At 35.1% G+C, this 16,354-nt stretch overlaps 1 protein-coding gene across 4 annotated transcripts in view; it reads left to right on the forward strand.

Annotated features, from left to right (window-relative positions):
* The window catches only part of STXBP5L (syntaxin binding protein 5L), a gene marked incomplete at both ends in the record, with an annotated part of 275,448 nt that overhangs the window by 167,363 nt on the left and 91,731 nt on the right, over positions 1-16,354 (forward strand). For all 4 annotated transcript variants that reach the window (XM_080918648.1, XM_080918650.1, XM_080918649.1 and 1 more), the window contains 5 exons: positions 3,212-3,359; positions 4,367-4,434; positions 9,811-9,851; positions 11,679-11,896; positions 15,199-15,371. In XM_080918648.1, the coding sequence (XP_080774774.1) occupies positions 3,212-3,359; positions 4,367-4,434; positions 9,811-9,851; positions 11,679-11,896; positions 15,199-15,371 (648 nt within the window). The remainder of the gene's footprint in view (positions 1-3,211; positions 3,360-4,366; positions 4,435-9,810; positions 9,852-11,678; positions 11,897-15,198; positions 15,372-16,354) is intronic.

Consider the following 16,354-nt stretch of genomic DNA (forward strand, 5'->3'; position numbering starts at 1 on the left):
TTGTAGTGAAATATGTGTAATACCAATTTCTATCATATATATTTACTCTTATGGTATGTAGGCGGCGCATGTGCATGTTGTATGGGATACATGCATGTGAGTGTACAGGTTCAAGTACCTATGTATGTGTATGTAAAGGAGAAAAGAGGGGGAAGACCTTAGAAATCCCTTCTATTCCACTTCTGCTAATTTCCTCTAGCTGAGACTCCTCAGTGAACTGGAAGCTTGCTGCTTTGGGGCTGGTTGCCTGTAAGGTCCAGAGACTCCCTTTTCTCTACCTCCCACTTGCTGTACAGTATGTGGCAGCGCATAGGTTTGTAGGTTTATAGGGTACTGGGAATTTGAACTCAGGCATCCCTGCTTTCAGAGAAAAGTTCTCTTACACGCTGAGTCATTCCCCCAACCCTGTTCTTGTGGTTCTTATCTTATGTTAAATATGTGAATAAACATTTTGTCAAAAAAATGTTTACCTTGATAACACTATTAAAGTTTATGTAAATTTCCAATATTGTCAAATATCAAATAAATGTAAATATCCAGACTAAATCTATTGTTTCCCTCAGACAGTTTCTTCTCAACTGCACTGAAGATTAAACAAGCTCTGTGTGTAGAGTCCTCTCTACTCCATCCCCCACCCTCTGCAGTCACTCTTCTAGGTGCTCTCCAACTATTTGTTTTTATTTGTTTGCTCATACAGACATTACGGTGAGCAATTGTTTCCCCTTGTTTCTTGGGTTTTCCCTTTTTGGAGGGGGAGGTATAGCTTTTTTTGTTATTTAAAATATTTTTTAACTTTAAATATATTTTCATCATATTCTTCCTCTCCTCCCAGTCCATCCAGACTCTGCCCCTCCCTACTCTTCCAACTTTAAGTTGTTATTTCAAAAGACAAGGAAAAACACAATACAACAACAAAGCTCCCAAACCAAGAAAACAAAACACAACAACACCCCAAAGCAAACACACACACTGTGGAGCTTATATGTCAGTCCTATCCCTGAGCACGAGGCTTCCCTGAGAGCTGTTGATATACCCAGTGTCACTCCATTGAAATAAATTAATTTTTCCCTCTCCTAACATGTATAGATGACAGTTCAATTGCTAAGCCTCACACTATTTCCCAGGTTTTCATCCATCCATCCATCCATCCATCCATCCATCCATCCATCCATCCATCTATTCATTCACTTTTTAGAATATAACAAAACAAAATATAAGATGAAACAAAAGCTATTACATTGAAAATGAACAAGACAAGCCAGCAGAAAGAGAGGAGCCAAGCAGAAAGCATAGGAATCAGAATGACACTCATTCTTACACTCAGGAATCCCATAACAACACTAAGCTAGAAGTCATAATATATACATAGAGGGCCTGGGACAGACACATGCAGGTCTTGTGCATTCTGCTTCAGCCTCTGTGAGCTTGTATGAGCTTTGATCATGTTGATTTAGAGAGCGTTGTTTTTTTGATATCTTCCATCCTCTCTGGCCCTTGTACCTCTTTTACAGGGCTCTCTGAGCTCTGTGGGGAAGGAGATGCTCTATTTGGGGCTGAGTGTTCCAGGATCTCTCTTTCTCTGCACAGTGTCTGGTTGTGAGTCTCCTGCTGCAGAAGGAAGCATCTCTGATTACAGATGAGGATGGCACTCATCTACGAATGTAGCAGCATATGATTAGGAGTCATCTTAATACTACATTTGATTAAACCCAGTATTATTTAGTTTTACTTTAAGTCCCTGGGTTATCAACTAGTCTCAGATTTTTTGATATCAGTTCCATCTCATGGAAAGGACCTTAAGTCAATTCAGTTATTGGTTCGTTTCTCCCACAAGCTTTGTGCCAGTATTGTCCTAACATATTTTGCAGGTAGCACACCATTGCAGATAAAGGACTTAGGTCTCTTTTAGTGTGCAGAATCTTTTCCTGAACCAACGATGCTGAACTGTAGAGATAAAGGTTCTATGTAGGCACTGGCATGACATCTTTTATGTTTGATATATGTTTATGTAGGTGTTCTGATTATCAATAAGGTCTCCGTTTATGTCTTAGAAACATCCTGGGTTGTTTGGGGAGTACCATGGGGACACTTTGGCCTACACAATGTAATTAGTTATGACCCAAGCCCAGTACTAGAAGCTTCATTTGGAGACAAAGGATGGCCAGCTAGAAGTCTGTCTCCTAATATTTGGTGACTTAATTTAGATCACCTTCATTCATATATATGATGCTAACAAAATGACCCCAAGTACCTTCACCGTGTTGTTCACTCTCTAAGGAGCTGGTTATAGCTTCTTACTGCTGTTATTAAATTCAGCTGTAGGTCTGGTCTTTGAAGTGATTCACTCTTACTTTCCCCCTATTCAACAGTAACCATCAGCAGAATATATTGTATAAAAATATTTTTTCAAATAAAAGGAAAAAATTTAATGATATAATTAACAATTTGTACTTTGAAGTCAAGAACTTTTGATTTACTAAGTTTACCCTCCTTTTCATTAATTAAATATGACTTGCTTCTCTCCATTTGATTAACATATGCTACTATCCTAATCTGAAATACTAATCTCTTGGTAGTGCTTCTGCTTAGCAGAAAGAAAACTCTCAGGTCTAGTGACATGACTTAGTGGATAAAGGCACCTGCCACCAAGTTTTACAACCTGTGTTCAATCTCCAGGACCCATATATTTTTTTGTTTCTATTAAAAATAATTTTTAATTTATTTATTTGAAAAATTTATAAATACGTTACTATTTAAAGGTATATTACTATAATACAAACATTTTACTATTTAATAAAAATAATATAAATATTTTGCTATGTATAGGTATAATATGCCTTTAAATAATATAAAGGTATAATAGCAAAATATTAAATGGTAAAAGGTATGGTACGCTTTTAAATATAATATGTAATTGGTCCAGATTTTAAGATCGTGTACTCATTGCAAAATATTTTAGTTTGATACAATTATTGTATTCATATTGACAAAGTATATCACTATGGGATGTTGGCAGCTTGGAAAGAAAATGAATTTCTATTATTATTAACACTTATTTTATAGATAATTATATTTTTTAAGTATTCAAATAAAATAATTCTTTTTATGGTGCTAAAAAAGGGGGTTTATAAACACTTTAGGACTTGATCATGAAAATTGTTTTATATATTTATCTTTGCAAAATGACTCTAATATATTGTTTTTATCTTAGTTTTCCAATCTTTGAAAATCCATATCCAATGGACATCCATGAATCACCAGTTACATGCACAGCATATTTTGCCGACTGCCCTCCAGATTTGATTCTAGTACTCTATTCTGTAGGAGTCAAGCATAAAAAACAAGGATGCAGTAACAAGGTACATCTCTCCTGCTTCTGTATACATGGTCATCCTTTTCTTGTCATTTTACTTCCTGACTTTCACACAAGGTGACTTGACTAAACTTTGTAAGTTGCAAGATGACATCCTCAAAGATGTAACTAGTGAGATTTGGCTTTCTGACTGCAGCATAGTTCTAAGCCTGTAAGATTATAAATTTCCCATACACTAAGTATATGATTACATAGTAAGATCTATTTAACATCATGCTTATTTTATAACACGTATGTAAATTGTCACTCATAAGTAAACTTTAATTCTTTTGCATGGATCAAGTTTTACAGAATTCAAGAATCAGGTTTTTTTTTCTTAATTTATCATTAGAAAATCAAAATTAAGCCATGTGGTCGTGGCACACACCTTTAATCTCAGCTTTCAGAAGGCAGCTTGAGTTTGAGGCCAGCATGTTCAGATTGAGTTCCAGGATAGCCAGGGATACACAAAGAAACCCTATCTCAAAAACCAACACACACATACACACACACACACACAAAACCCATAAAAATCCTTAAGACTTTTGTTACTAACATAATGAATTTTTTTACAATGTTTAAGATTCAAGTATTTATAATTATCACAATTATCTAATATGGTTCCTGTCATTGCCCAGGATAACTGAATGTACAATTTAAAAAAGCACTATTTACAGATGGTTCTGGGTTAAATGGCACCACAATAGCTTATTGACAATACATACTGCATGATATTTGTTGCAACATTGTATTTATCCAATTAAAAATACTTCTTTTATTGATTTATATAAATGTTGGTTAAAAGATATTTTTAAAGAAATTATTGTTATTATGCATTTGTAGATCTATTTGTTTAACAAAGGAATTGACAATAACTATACACTTTATCTTTGGCTGTTTTGTAATGACTCATTATTAACTTATTTTTTATTATTTTGTAGCATTTAATTTTAAAATTCTAAGCCATTTAATTTTAAAAATAAAGCCATATATTCTCCTCAATAATCTATTTAGGAATGGCCAGTAAGTGGAGGAGCTTGGAATCTTGGAGCACAAACTTATCCAGAAATTATTATTACTGGGTAAGTAGGGTAATTGTAAATCATAATAAATTATAAATTGTAAACTTAATAGGAATAAAATATTTAAGTCTTGACACATTTATGTGATTGTATTCTGGCAGAATCATTTAAATATGAAGTAAGAATCTTAAGAAATAACTTTAAATCATAGAGTTTAGCTTTGGTAAAAAAAAATACAATCAAGTTGTTAGAAACAAAATTACGAAAGGATTATATTTAGATTATGTTAGCAGAAAAAAAGTCATAAGAAAATGATGAGTATGACTCACAGGAAGTACTTTATTTAGAAGTCATAGAATATTAATTTCAGGAAAGTCTTTAACCTAATATGATTCCTATTAATTTCAGGATCATGCTTTGTATCTTTGTATCGTCATTTCTATAGTTGAGTGAAAGATGTCTTCCATAGGTTCAAGTATTGCCTTCTTGATGTCTTCCTGGTAGTGCTATCTTGGGAGTAGGAGAAACTCTGGGAGGTGTGAGCCATCTGAAAGAATGTGTGGAGGATTATACCTAGTGTCTGGTCCCTTCTTTTTACTTTGCTTCCTTCTATCTACCTCGAGATGAATAATTTGTCACATGTTCCAGCTGCCATGATGTGAACAGTTCTGCCACACCCTCCCTGCCATGGTGGGCATGAACCCTTGAACAGAATCAACCTTTCCTCTCTGAAGTGTTTAAATCAGGCATTTTACCCAGTGACAAAAGCTCGGACAAATAGCTAAACTTTGCTTCAAACTCTGTAACAGGATGTCACTGCTTTGTGGACCAGCACTCCTCATGTTCTAATATTAGGAACTAAAAGAGATATAATGAATATATACACAAATCTACAAGTTAATATGTTCTTTAATAGGATCACATAGTAAATCTGCACTACTGGTGGCAAGTTCCTCATCTAACACAGTATTTGGCCTGAAGAAGCCAATAATCTGAGACTATGAACAGATACTGACAAAGCAAAGAAATGATTTCTCCTTAGTCAAAGAATGAGAAAAGAGCAACCTACTGAGACATGATTGTTAAACTAGTATCATTAAATTAAAACACACACACACACACACACACACACACACACACACACACACGCCCTAACCATTCCAGCAAAGGCCAAGTTTCAAAGCTTAGACTTATCACCAGGATTTAAAAAAAAAAATATTCCAGTTTCCTTCACTGAAGGTAAAGCAGAGACCTGAGGTTTTCATCTTCACTGAGTGAAACCCATGTCTGGTGACATCAGTAGAACCACATGGGTCCAGCATTCCCAGCACCACCCAGCAATAATCAGCAACCACATACCCTATCCATTTATCAGTCTCAGTAATGCAGGGTAGAGAAAAGAATGTGGACCATGCTAGAAAATCAGTCACAGAAATGATGACTAAAGGCTTACCAAATTTAGCAAAAACAACATGAACTCCCAGAGTCTAGAAGTTGGAATAAACCCCAAGAAATCCACATCAAGATACATCACAGTCAAACTTTGGAACAGTAAACAAGGAAAAAAGATTGAAAAACACAAAAGAGAAAAGTCCTCCCACACATAACACAAAACTAGTATGCTGAGGGGCACATTGTGCATCAGAGAGCCTTGGGGACATCCAGGATTGTCAACTGGGCCAGACACACAGTCACAAGAGAGGAAGAAACACCTGTCTACAGCCAATGCCATGCGCCAGCGCCATCAAGCCCTTTCTGCCCCTCAAGAGCCCATCTTCAACAGCAATGGCGTACTCTACCGTCAGCCCTTTGCGTGTAAACAAATATTTCTTGCCCTTTTATGAGTTTGAGGGCTGTAAGCACTGCAGACATGTCTTCCAAATGCTGATGGCTCCATGCTGCAAATTCTGTAGTGAGTGTGGCACTGGACACAAGATAAAGTCCATGAAGTTAGTAAACTGGCATGCTGGCTGTTTATGCTGTGGGCTGTGTTTTGTGGGGCTGGCTGATGTGAGCTGACTCATTACCACCCAGACCACTTCAACTGCTCCCACTGTGGGAAGGAGCTGACCTCTGAGCCCAAGAACTGAGGGGTGAATGCTACTGCCTGCCTTGCCATGACAAGATCCATGTCCCCGTCTGTGGGGCTTGCCACCAGCCAAGTTAGGGCTGTTAGAGACGCTGAGAAAATGATAGCATGTTGAATACCTTGTGCCAAGTGTGAGAAGCCATTCCTGTAGCACCCGCGCTAAGAAAATAAGTGCCTGACCTATTGTGAGACCTACTATAATAGAAGAAGAATATAATATAATACTGAAGAAGCAGTCCCGTCTGACCTCCAGCAAGGCCCAGCCCAAATCTGTGGACATCAACTCAGCCTGTAGGCCCTTGGCTTCCATTTATCTGGGTACCAAACCTCTGCCCTCACTCTCCTGCCAAATCCCTGCTGGCCGCCTCCCACTTCTACTTTATCCCAGCCTCCTCCCTCTGCTGTGTCACCCTGACTGTTCAGTCTGTCCTGCGCTACATAGTTCTCTCTTCTGTGCTGAGGCTGGGCCAGACCCATGTCTCCAGGGACAGGAACAAAGTGAGGTTGGGAGGGGATAGTTAAACATTTATGTTGTTAGAGATCTAAAGGAGGAGTCCTACATTTAAGAAATACTTGAAATTTCCCTAGCATTTAAGGAGAAAAGGAAACCCCTTTTGAGATTTCATCTTAGCCCAGTCAGCATGGTTCAGAACAACAAAACAATCGAGGCTGCTGCTGAGGTTGTGGAGGAAGAGGGATTGTTATTCACTGTTGGTAGAAATGCAACTTCGTATAGTATGGAGAATCCTCAAAAACCTAAAATTAAATCTACTATGTTACTCAGCTATGCTACTTTGGCTGTGCCCAAAGGATGCATCATGCTCAGCAATGCTCATAGCTGTCCTAGTCACAATAGCCAGGAATGTCTGAGGCAACGTCCGACATGCTCTAAAACTATAGTGTCAATGTGAAACAGTATTATGTAAGTTAACTAAAAACATTATCCTATCCTAACAATGCATGAACTTATATTTCAATAAATCTGTTGAAGTAAATGACTTTCTTTATGACTACCATCCACCTGGACTACCTGGTAGGGCCTCAGGAGGAGAGGAGATACTTAGTCTTGCTGGGACTACCCAGGGTAGGGTAGTACCCAAGGGGGACTTCCCTTCTCTGAGAAGAAGGGGAGGAGATAAAGGAGGGAATGGGGGAGAGGGGCATGCTGCAATTGGGATGTAATGTGAATAAAAGTCAAAGTGAAAAACAAACCCTGTGAAACATATAAATGTGGTCACCCTGAGTGAGGTAACCCAGTTACAAAAGAGCAGACATAATATGCAGTCACTGATAATGGGATACTAACTCCATAAAGCTCTGAACACCCCAGAAACAACTCACAGGCCATATGAAGCTCAAGAGAAACAAAGGCCAAAAAAAAAAAAAAAAAAAAAAAAAAAAAAAAAAAAAAAAGCTTTAGTCCTTTTTAGGAAAAGAAAAAGTATAGCACCCTCTCAGAGTGTGGTACACCTGGACCTTAAATCACTAATAATCCAAGAGCTAAGAATATAGCCTTGTGGCAATTTTTGGTATTCAAAGATCATTATACTTAATCTATACTCACCAAGAAAACTGTTTTCATCTTACATTCTGTCCTACATGTACTTTATGCTTATGGTAACTAGTGGGATTTCAATGCATGCTATCAAACATTTAATTAAATACTGACAAAAATATTTATATAATGTTATGCCAAAATGCCTTTAAAAATCTGTATATATCTGTATATGTATTCTTCTTTTTTTAAAATAAAGTTGTAAGAGAAAAAACATATAAATGTGGATCAACATCTAGACTAGTGCATTTCACACACACACACACACACACACACATGCACACACACACACACACACACACACACACACACACACACACATTCTCTATCTCTCCAATATAAAAACACATTCAGTGTATCTTTAGAGTGAGACTTAAAACTGCAAGTAGTTTAATCCTCTAATTTCTATTGTTTTCAAAATTATTTTGATTGTTGTTTTTCTTTTACGTATAAGTCTGTAATGGGTTTATTTCTACAATTTAAGAATATTCCACCAAGGATTACTTTGACTCTATATGTTACTTATTAGAACCACTATAAATATTATCATCAGAAACATACTGTATCAGTCATTTTGTTAGTAATTCTTTTCTCCTGATCAGCATTTTATATTTTTTTCAGCATATGGAGATAGCATAAATTATAACGGTTTCTAAGTGTCTTGTAGTATCTTATTAATATAAATGATAATTTATACTTTACTTTCCCAAGTTTTTTTTTCTGTTACAAAGAAGCAGCATTTATTTTTGTATTCTGGCCTTCATTTAAGCATCACTCTCCTTGAGTGAGCTTTTGGTGCACATCTGTTATAAGCTCTACAAGACAAAGCAATTCTTCTTCTTCCTTTTCAGCTTTGGTTCATAATCTTTTGTCTTAATGAAATGTTTAATTCTTCCATTATAACAGTGAATAAAATTGTGAAAGTAAATATTTTTATTTTTTCTCATCTAAGAGGGAAAGGCATGTTTTTTTATAATCGTGTATTTTAGGCAGTGTTTGCAGATGTTTCTTAGTTGTCCTCTATCAAATGAAAGATAATCCTCTTCTTCATGTACCATGTTTCTTCATGAATGATGACGAGATTTTGTCTACTGCCTTCTTGCATCATTTGGCAAAACTAAATGTATTTTCTTACATCTGTTTTCATTCTGGATTCATTCTAGCTTGCCAACTGGTTTTTATTAAAATGTTCACTTGCTTTTGCTTTTTAAAGTCAGATTTCTCTTGGTTATATGTAATTTCTTTTTACGTAGCTTACTTGGATTTTATTTACACATATTTTCTTGACTAAGTTTTTCTCTGTTCCTAATGGGATATTGTTGAACTTTCTTTTACTGAATTTTTTTTCTCAGTTTGGGGTCAAATAATGCTGACTTTCCCAAATGTATGGAGAAGTTAGCCTCTTTGTTTTATAAATTAGTTTGAATAGAATTGGTATAAATTATTAATAAATCATGACAATCTTAGATAAGTTTAGATATTTGACTTTATAATTTTATAACATTCAAGTTATCTTTTTCATCAAATGTTAATTTTATTTTAAAATATTATTCATTTTCATAAGCCATTTTACTGTTCTTTATGACCCATATAATATTATAGGAGGAAAATCTAATGGTTCAATGTGTCTTTTTAAAAATATATCATTGTATTGAGCTTAGAAATATTTTCTCATAAATCAGCATTCATTACAATGATTTTTAATGAAAATATAACAGTGACTCAACTTTTTATGTATTTGGGGTGACTGTTTTATATATGTTTTAATTAATGGTAATTTATTTTTATCTAGTCATGCTGATGGAACAATAAAATTTTGGGATGCTTCAGCAAGTAAGTTTTATATTTATTCCCATCCATCAAAATATTTTGTTAATATTTATTGATTGTCATCTACACCTTTTAATTTGAATAATTGTCATTTCAGAAATATTTTAGCATAATTATTTTATAATGCTTTATTATAATATTTTATATAGGCTTAAAGTATCTCTAATTATATTTAATAAACTAAATAAACAAGACTATGGGCTCTCTTTTCACAATTCTATCTTAAAAAAACTAAAAGCATGTTGCATCAGGAAAAGAACCAAGCTTTACCAGATAAGCCGTCCCAGGAGTTCCCTCTGTGTCCTACCTGTGTGGTGTTAGAAGTGCTTTTTTTCCTCTGTTGTCAGCTTTTCTATTACACTCTAGAATAGTCCATGAGAATCAAGAGAAACTATTTGATAACACTGAAAACTCTTTATGAACAATAAACTAATCTAAGGAATAGCATATGTGGTCAATGTGCAAGGGCCTGCAACCTCACCTAAGTCTTCATTATGCCCATATATGGCTTTCACAAAACATGGTCTTAAGAAAAGAGAAAGAAAGGCACACATGTAAATACCTGTTGAACTAGGAAATTAATAAATGTAGTATAACCAAATGCTATTTTAATCAGAAATGGTAGCGATTCAGAAAGGTTACCTATATACTTATGTATTTGTTTATCTTTCAGAAAGGATACTTGTATCCTACTTAGGTAGCCTATGCTGGCCTCTATCTTAAGACTCTCATGCTTTAGCCAGTTTAGGGTTACAATTGTTTACTACCAGTCCAGGGAGAAAGGATATTTTAATGGATTAACAACTCACATAAATTTTTTTAGGGAGTTAAACCTTAGGATAGTCAAAAATAGGAAGAGAAGTAGTTAGCAATGACTTTGAAGTTTTTAAGCAGGTGTAACCATGAAGCAGCAATAATCTTCAAAATAAATACAAGAAAAGAGATTAATATGACACAGATGCTGTTTACCCTACAAGTCCGTTTCAGCGTTTGCAGTAATATCCTTTAAACCAGCAACAACAAAAAAAATATTTTTTTGCATTTACTCACATTTTGAGAGTTTTTTAAAGACTAGAATACATCATGTTAATGATAATTTTTTAAAATTCAGGCTAAAGCCAGGTAATGGTGGCACAGGCCTTTAATCCCAGCACTCAGGAAACAGAGGAAGGTGGATCTTTGTGAGTTCAAGGCTAGCCTGGTCTACAGAGCGAGTTCTGGGACTGCCAGAGCTACACAGAGAGATCATGTCTCAAAAACCCAAAGCAAACAAAAAGGTCAGGGCAGTTACTTTGTAGAATTATCTTGAATTGGACTGCCCTTTTGAAGACCATTTATAAAACGAGAGCTCATTTGTAGGGGAAACTGGGTTTTTATTATGTTCTGAAGTGGAAATGGTTTCCCCAAAATAAATATTATTGAAAAACCATTAATAAACCAGAGTTTTATAAGTGTATGCTTGACCCTTTTGTAACTAGGAAAATCTAGATGAGATCTTTCCTAAATAGTCTGTTGGGGGAAAATATTTATCAACCGCTTATCAAAGAATTAAATTGATTATTGTGAAAAACCATGGCAGCATCTCACCTAGAGAAGACCTATTTCTTCCATTCTCTTAGTTCCCAAAGCCCATAAACATTTTTTTCCCTCTGTCCTCGAATAGTTCTTTCTTGATACTATTACCAAGGGGGCACTTCACTGAGGGTTTACAGTACAGTTAATTTGTCTTACTATTTGATTCTCTTGGTGTAACAAACAAATTGAAGAAACTTGAATGATGCCTAAGCATTAAAACCAAATTAGGAAATAACAACATTTCATCATTTACAGTGACACTGCAGATGCTGTACAAGCTAAAAACTTCCAAAGTGTTTGAAAAGCAGAAGGCGGGGGATGGCAAACAGACATGTGAGATTGTAGAAGAAGATCCTTTTGCTGTTCAGATGATTTACTGGTGTCCAGAAAGCAGAATATTTTGTGTATCTGGAGTCTCTGCATATGTCATAATTTATAAATTCAGCAGACATGAAATCACAACAGAAATAGTGGTAAGTCACTTTAGATTTAACTTTCCTATTTGTAGTTTCTTTTTATTTTTATTTTTATTTTTTATTATTTACTGCAACACAGATATCCTCCTTTCTCTCTCAAACTAGATTCTTCATAAACAGCTCATTTTTCATAATTAGTAAAACTTTTTTTTCAGAAGGGAATGCTTTTTTTTCTGTCTTAACAAAATGTTATAATTTTTTATTTTCAAACATTGTCATGGGTATCAAAATTATAGGAATTTACATTTATTTATTTTTTTCATTTGTATGATTGCTATAAATAATTTTAAAGAAATCAAAAATAAAACGGATTAGAGCAAATCTTATAACTATAAATTTTGATACTATATTGGTATAAAATCCAACTTGGAAATCTCATGTATTAGGCAGGTGCTCTGAAATATCTAAAATGAGTTAGTGCTATGCACAACCAACCAGTTCCTTGTCTGTCAGGGCCAAGGTTGAATTACAGCTCCAGATTTAAAATGTATTTGCTGAGAAAACAGATCAGAAGAAAACAGTTAGGTATTTTAACTACCACTTGGTATGGTTCTTAAGGCATCAAGAGTACATTGTTAAGGTTCGGTCTTACTGTCTACTGTACTGCTAAGTGCGGGCCCCCAAGTCCTAGAGTCTGCACATAGACTCAAGTGACCTTGCCCCCAAATTATTTCTGACTGGTAAACAAAGATGCCAACAGCCAATAGCTGGGCAGACACTGTCCCCAGGTTATTTCTGATTGGGAAGTAAAGATGCCAATAGCTAATAGTTGGGCAGAAGAGACATAGGTGGGGTTTGGGTTTCCTGGACTTGGGGTTGGAGGAGAACCAGAAGGCGGAAAGAAGATGCATGAGGAAGAGGGATAAGCTGCTTTGGGTCAGGTGAGTCATAAAAGCCCCTGAGAGCTGGCCAACTGAAGGTAAAAGAAGCCCAGATGAAACATAGAAAGCAATTAGTAATAAATCAGGGGTTATCTATAGGAAGGTAGATTCTGATAGCATAGAAGGCAGATATCTGCCCATCTCTTGTGCTGTTTAAGGTTATCATAAATAAAAAGTTGTGTGTGTTTTTATCTGGGAACTAAATGGTCAAAGGTGGGGAAGAAACCCTAGGTCTGGATTAAATAATTTCTTCAGCACAATATAATTTATATTTAATATAATCAGTAGTATTTTAAATGATTGTTACTTAATATATCAAAAGGTAGTTTGTTTTTAAATGAAAAGTTATCTAATAAAACTTAAATGTCAAAATGAGCTTGCTATTTTAAACTAAATTTCTCCACAAATTGAGCACCACATTGTTGCCTGTTGTTAAATGTCATTGTATCTCTTCAGTTTTGCACCTACCTGACTAAACTGAGGCAGTTACTCCTAAATATTGTCAATATAATAGCGGCAGATCTATTTTACTTATAAAGAGAAAATACTTATTATAACATATAACACATTTAAAAATAGGTATTACATATTATGTGCCTAAGCAAGTATATTCATATATACATAAATGCATTTAATTAGTGTAGAGTTTTGCTTTTGGTATGAGTGTCAAATTACTGTAGGCTTTGTCCTTTTTAAGAAGTGTAACTGTTTTTTGCTTTATTGTTTATAAGCTGTCATAAATGATTATTTCTCAACTATAATAAAGTTACTCTTAATAGGTTTTTTACATGGAGCAGCATTTTATATGGTTAAAAGAATTATAACGTTACCTTACCATTATCTTACCATTACACACAATTCTGATCACACAAAACAATGTTGTTACTGTGGAATCAGCTGCATCTAAGTTAGTATACCTATAATTTCTTTATTCTAGATTTTACCCTATTTTACAGAATATAAAGATTATCTCATACAGGGTTTTTTGGGTGTGTATTTTGACTTCAGCTAAAAGTAATGTCATTCCTTTAGAGTATATCAAAAGCCTGGGGCTTGAGGTCACAGGTGCTTAAGTTTCAACCCTAACTTTACCGCTGATTATCTCTGTGCCTTTGAGCGATTAATAGGCAGTAACAGAGTCTGGGGACAATTTAAACTCATACCCATGTAATTTCCTGTGTAAAGAATGGAAAGTAGAGAATAAAAGTTAAGTGGAAATGGTCATGTAATTAGGTCAGGTGTTTGTAATTATGTTATAGTGGCATCAGTACTGTGTGGTAGCAAGTACTCAATAACTCACTAACCAGGTTGTCATTGGCAGAGGCTTCTAGTAGTGTAAAGATAATTATAATATGTTTCCTGATATTGCTGTGTTCATGCCATATGAATATTAATATAATCCATTTCAATATCAATGCATTCATCCTCTTAATCAAATTCTGTTTATAAATATAAACATATCCATTTTAATTTCCCTCATTGGAGTAACTGTCAATCTCTTATTTTAATCATCCACCAAATTATAATTTGTTTTAAGAAATTGTCTTAGGGCTTCTCTTACTATGATGAAGTACCATGACCAAAAGCAACCTGGAGAGGAAATTATTTGTTTCATTCATACTTCCAGATACTTAAAACCACCAGATCATGGCAGGAACTCAGTGTGGGAACTCAGGCAGGGTGTGGACCTGGAGTCAAGAGCTGATATAGATAGGCTGGAGGGATGCTGCTTACTGACTTGCTCCCCAAGGCTTGCTCATCCTACTTTCTTATGCAACTCAAGTCCATCTGCCCAAAGATGACTCCACAGTGGGCTTTCCCCCAGTCACTCACTAAGAAGATGTCCCACAGGCTTGTTTGTCTACAATGTCACTCTGTTTGGGGACATTTTCCCAATTGAGGATTCCTCTTCCAAAATGACTCTAGCTTGTGTCGAGTTCACAAAACAAGCTTGAGAAAGCAAAAGAATACTCATTATCTAAAATTTCTGTCAGTCTGATGTGAAGGTGAACACCAGGACGTGGTGGCACATGCCTTTGGTCTCTGCACTCTTGTGGTAGAGGCAGGCAGAGCTCCATGAGTTCCAGACCAGCCTGGTCCACAAAATGAGCAGGACAGCCAGCGCTACATAGAGAAATCCTGTCTCAAACCCTCCCATAAAAATTACCTTTACTAATAGGTGACTTTCTTTCATAGTTCTGAGGAATTAAAATTGTGATTTTTTTTTGTTTTGTTTTTGTTTTTTAATTTTGTTTTTTTTTTTTTTTTTTTTTTTTTTTTTTTGGTGATTGTCATTGAATAGTCCATATAACTCATTACTCAATTCAGACTGAGATAATTTAGAGTAATTTATTAAAAAGCAGATATATTAATGTGCCTATTATTATTAGACTAAATTAAAATGACCTTTTTTTTAAGTCATTAGAGGTACGACTTCAGTGCGATGTTGAAGACATCATTACTCCTGAGCCAGAAACAAGTCCTCCATTTCCAGATCTCTCATCTCAACTTCCTTCTTCAAGGAGTCTTTCTGGAAGCACGAATACTGTGTCTAGTGAGGGAGTGACAAAGGACAGCATCCCCTGCCTCAGGTAAGAACTGCTACCAAGTGGCGAATTCTTGCAACAATGTGATGGATAAAGCTATTGATCTCTCTCGTGAGATGAGTCAGAAGAGCATGATTTTACATAACCTTCCCCCAGAAGGCACGGTAATTTTATACTTCATTTGCCTATTTATATTTTTCCCAAAAGAATTGTAAAGAAAACATAGTTCTGACAAGATGGGAAGTTGAACAAGGCAAAACCCTAATCTCTTTTTTCTAAGTGATTATTGTTAAGCATTTTACTCACTATGTCGAAGTTACAATTAACATAATAATAAACTTAGCATGTAAAGCTTACAGGAAAATCTATCTTGCTCCTATGCTTTCATCCTATAGGTTTGATAAATTATTACTTTGTGTAGTCATATGATTCGTTCTAGTGCTAGATATTTGGAGAATTTAGCCTAAGAGGTTTTTTTGCCTAAACTTTAAAAAACAATATATGTATCTATTACCTAAAGAATTCTAGACAGATTGTTACCTAATTTCATATGCAAATATGTACAGAAACTTTAGAGATAAGTTTTCAACAGCAAAAGCTATATAATTAGCAGTAATCCATAACTTCCCTGATTTTTAAAAAGATTTTAAAAACAGAATAGGTATGAATTAATTGGAGTAAATCTACAAGCCAAAAAAAAACCCATTAAATTTTAGCTAGCAAAAAGCTCTTATAAATTTATATGTATATATTTATACTATTTTGTGTGCATGCATGCACGCACATACACACACACACAATGCTGTACATGTAATAGAGGAAAACCTGTAGGAATCTGTTCTCTCCTTCAGCCTTTTGGGTCCTGAGGCTGAAACTTAGTTCAATGGCAGCACCTTTACCTGCTAAGCTACTGTGTAAACCCATTTATATTTTAATTTTTTCACATCAGCTTCCTTAATTTAATTGAGTTCAAAAAAAGTGAAAACCAAAAAAAAAAAACCCTCACTGGAACCTTGAAATAAAACTAT

This window comes from Micromys minutus, assembly GCF_963924665.1.
Source record: "Micromys minutus genome assembly, chromosome: 7".
Classification (NCBI taxonomy): Eukaryota; Metazoa; Chordata; class Mammalia; order Rodentia; family Muridae; genus Micromys; species Micromys minutus.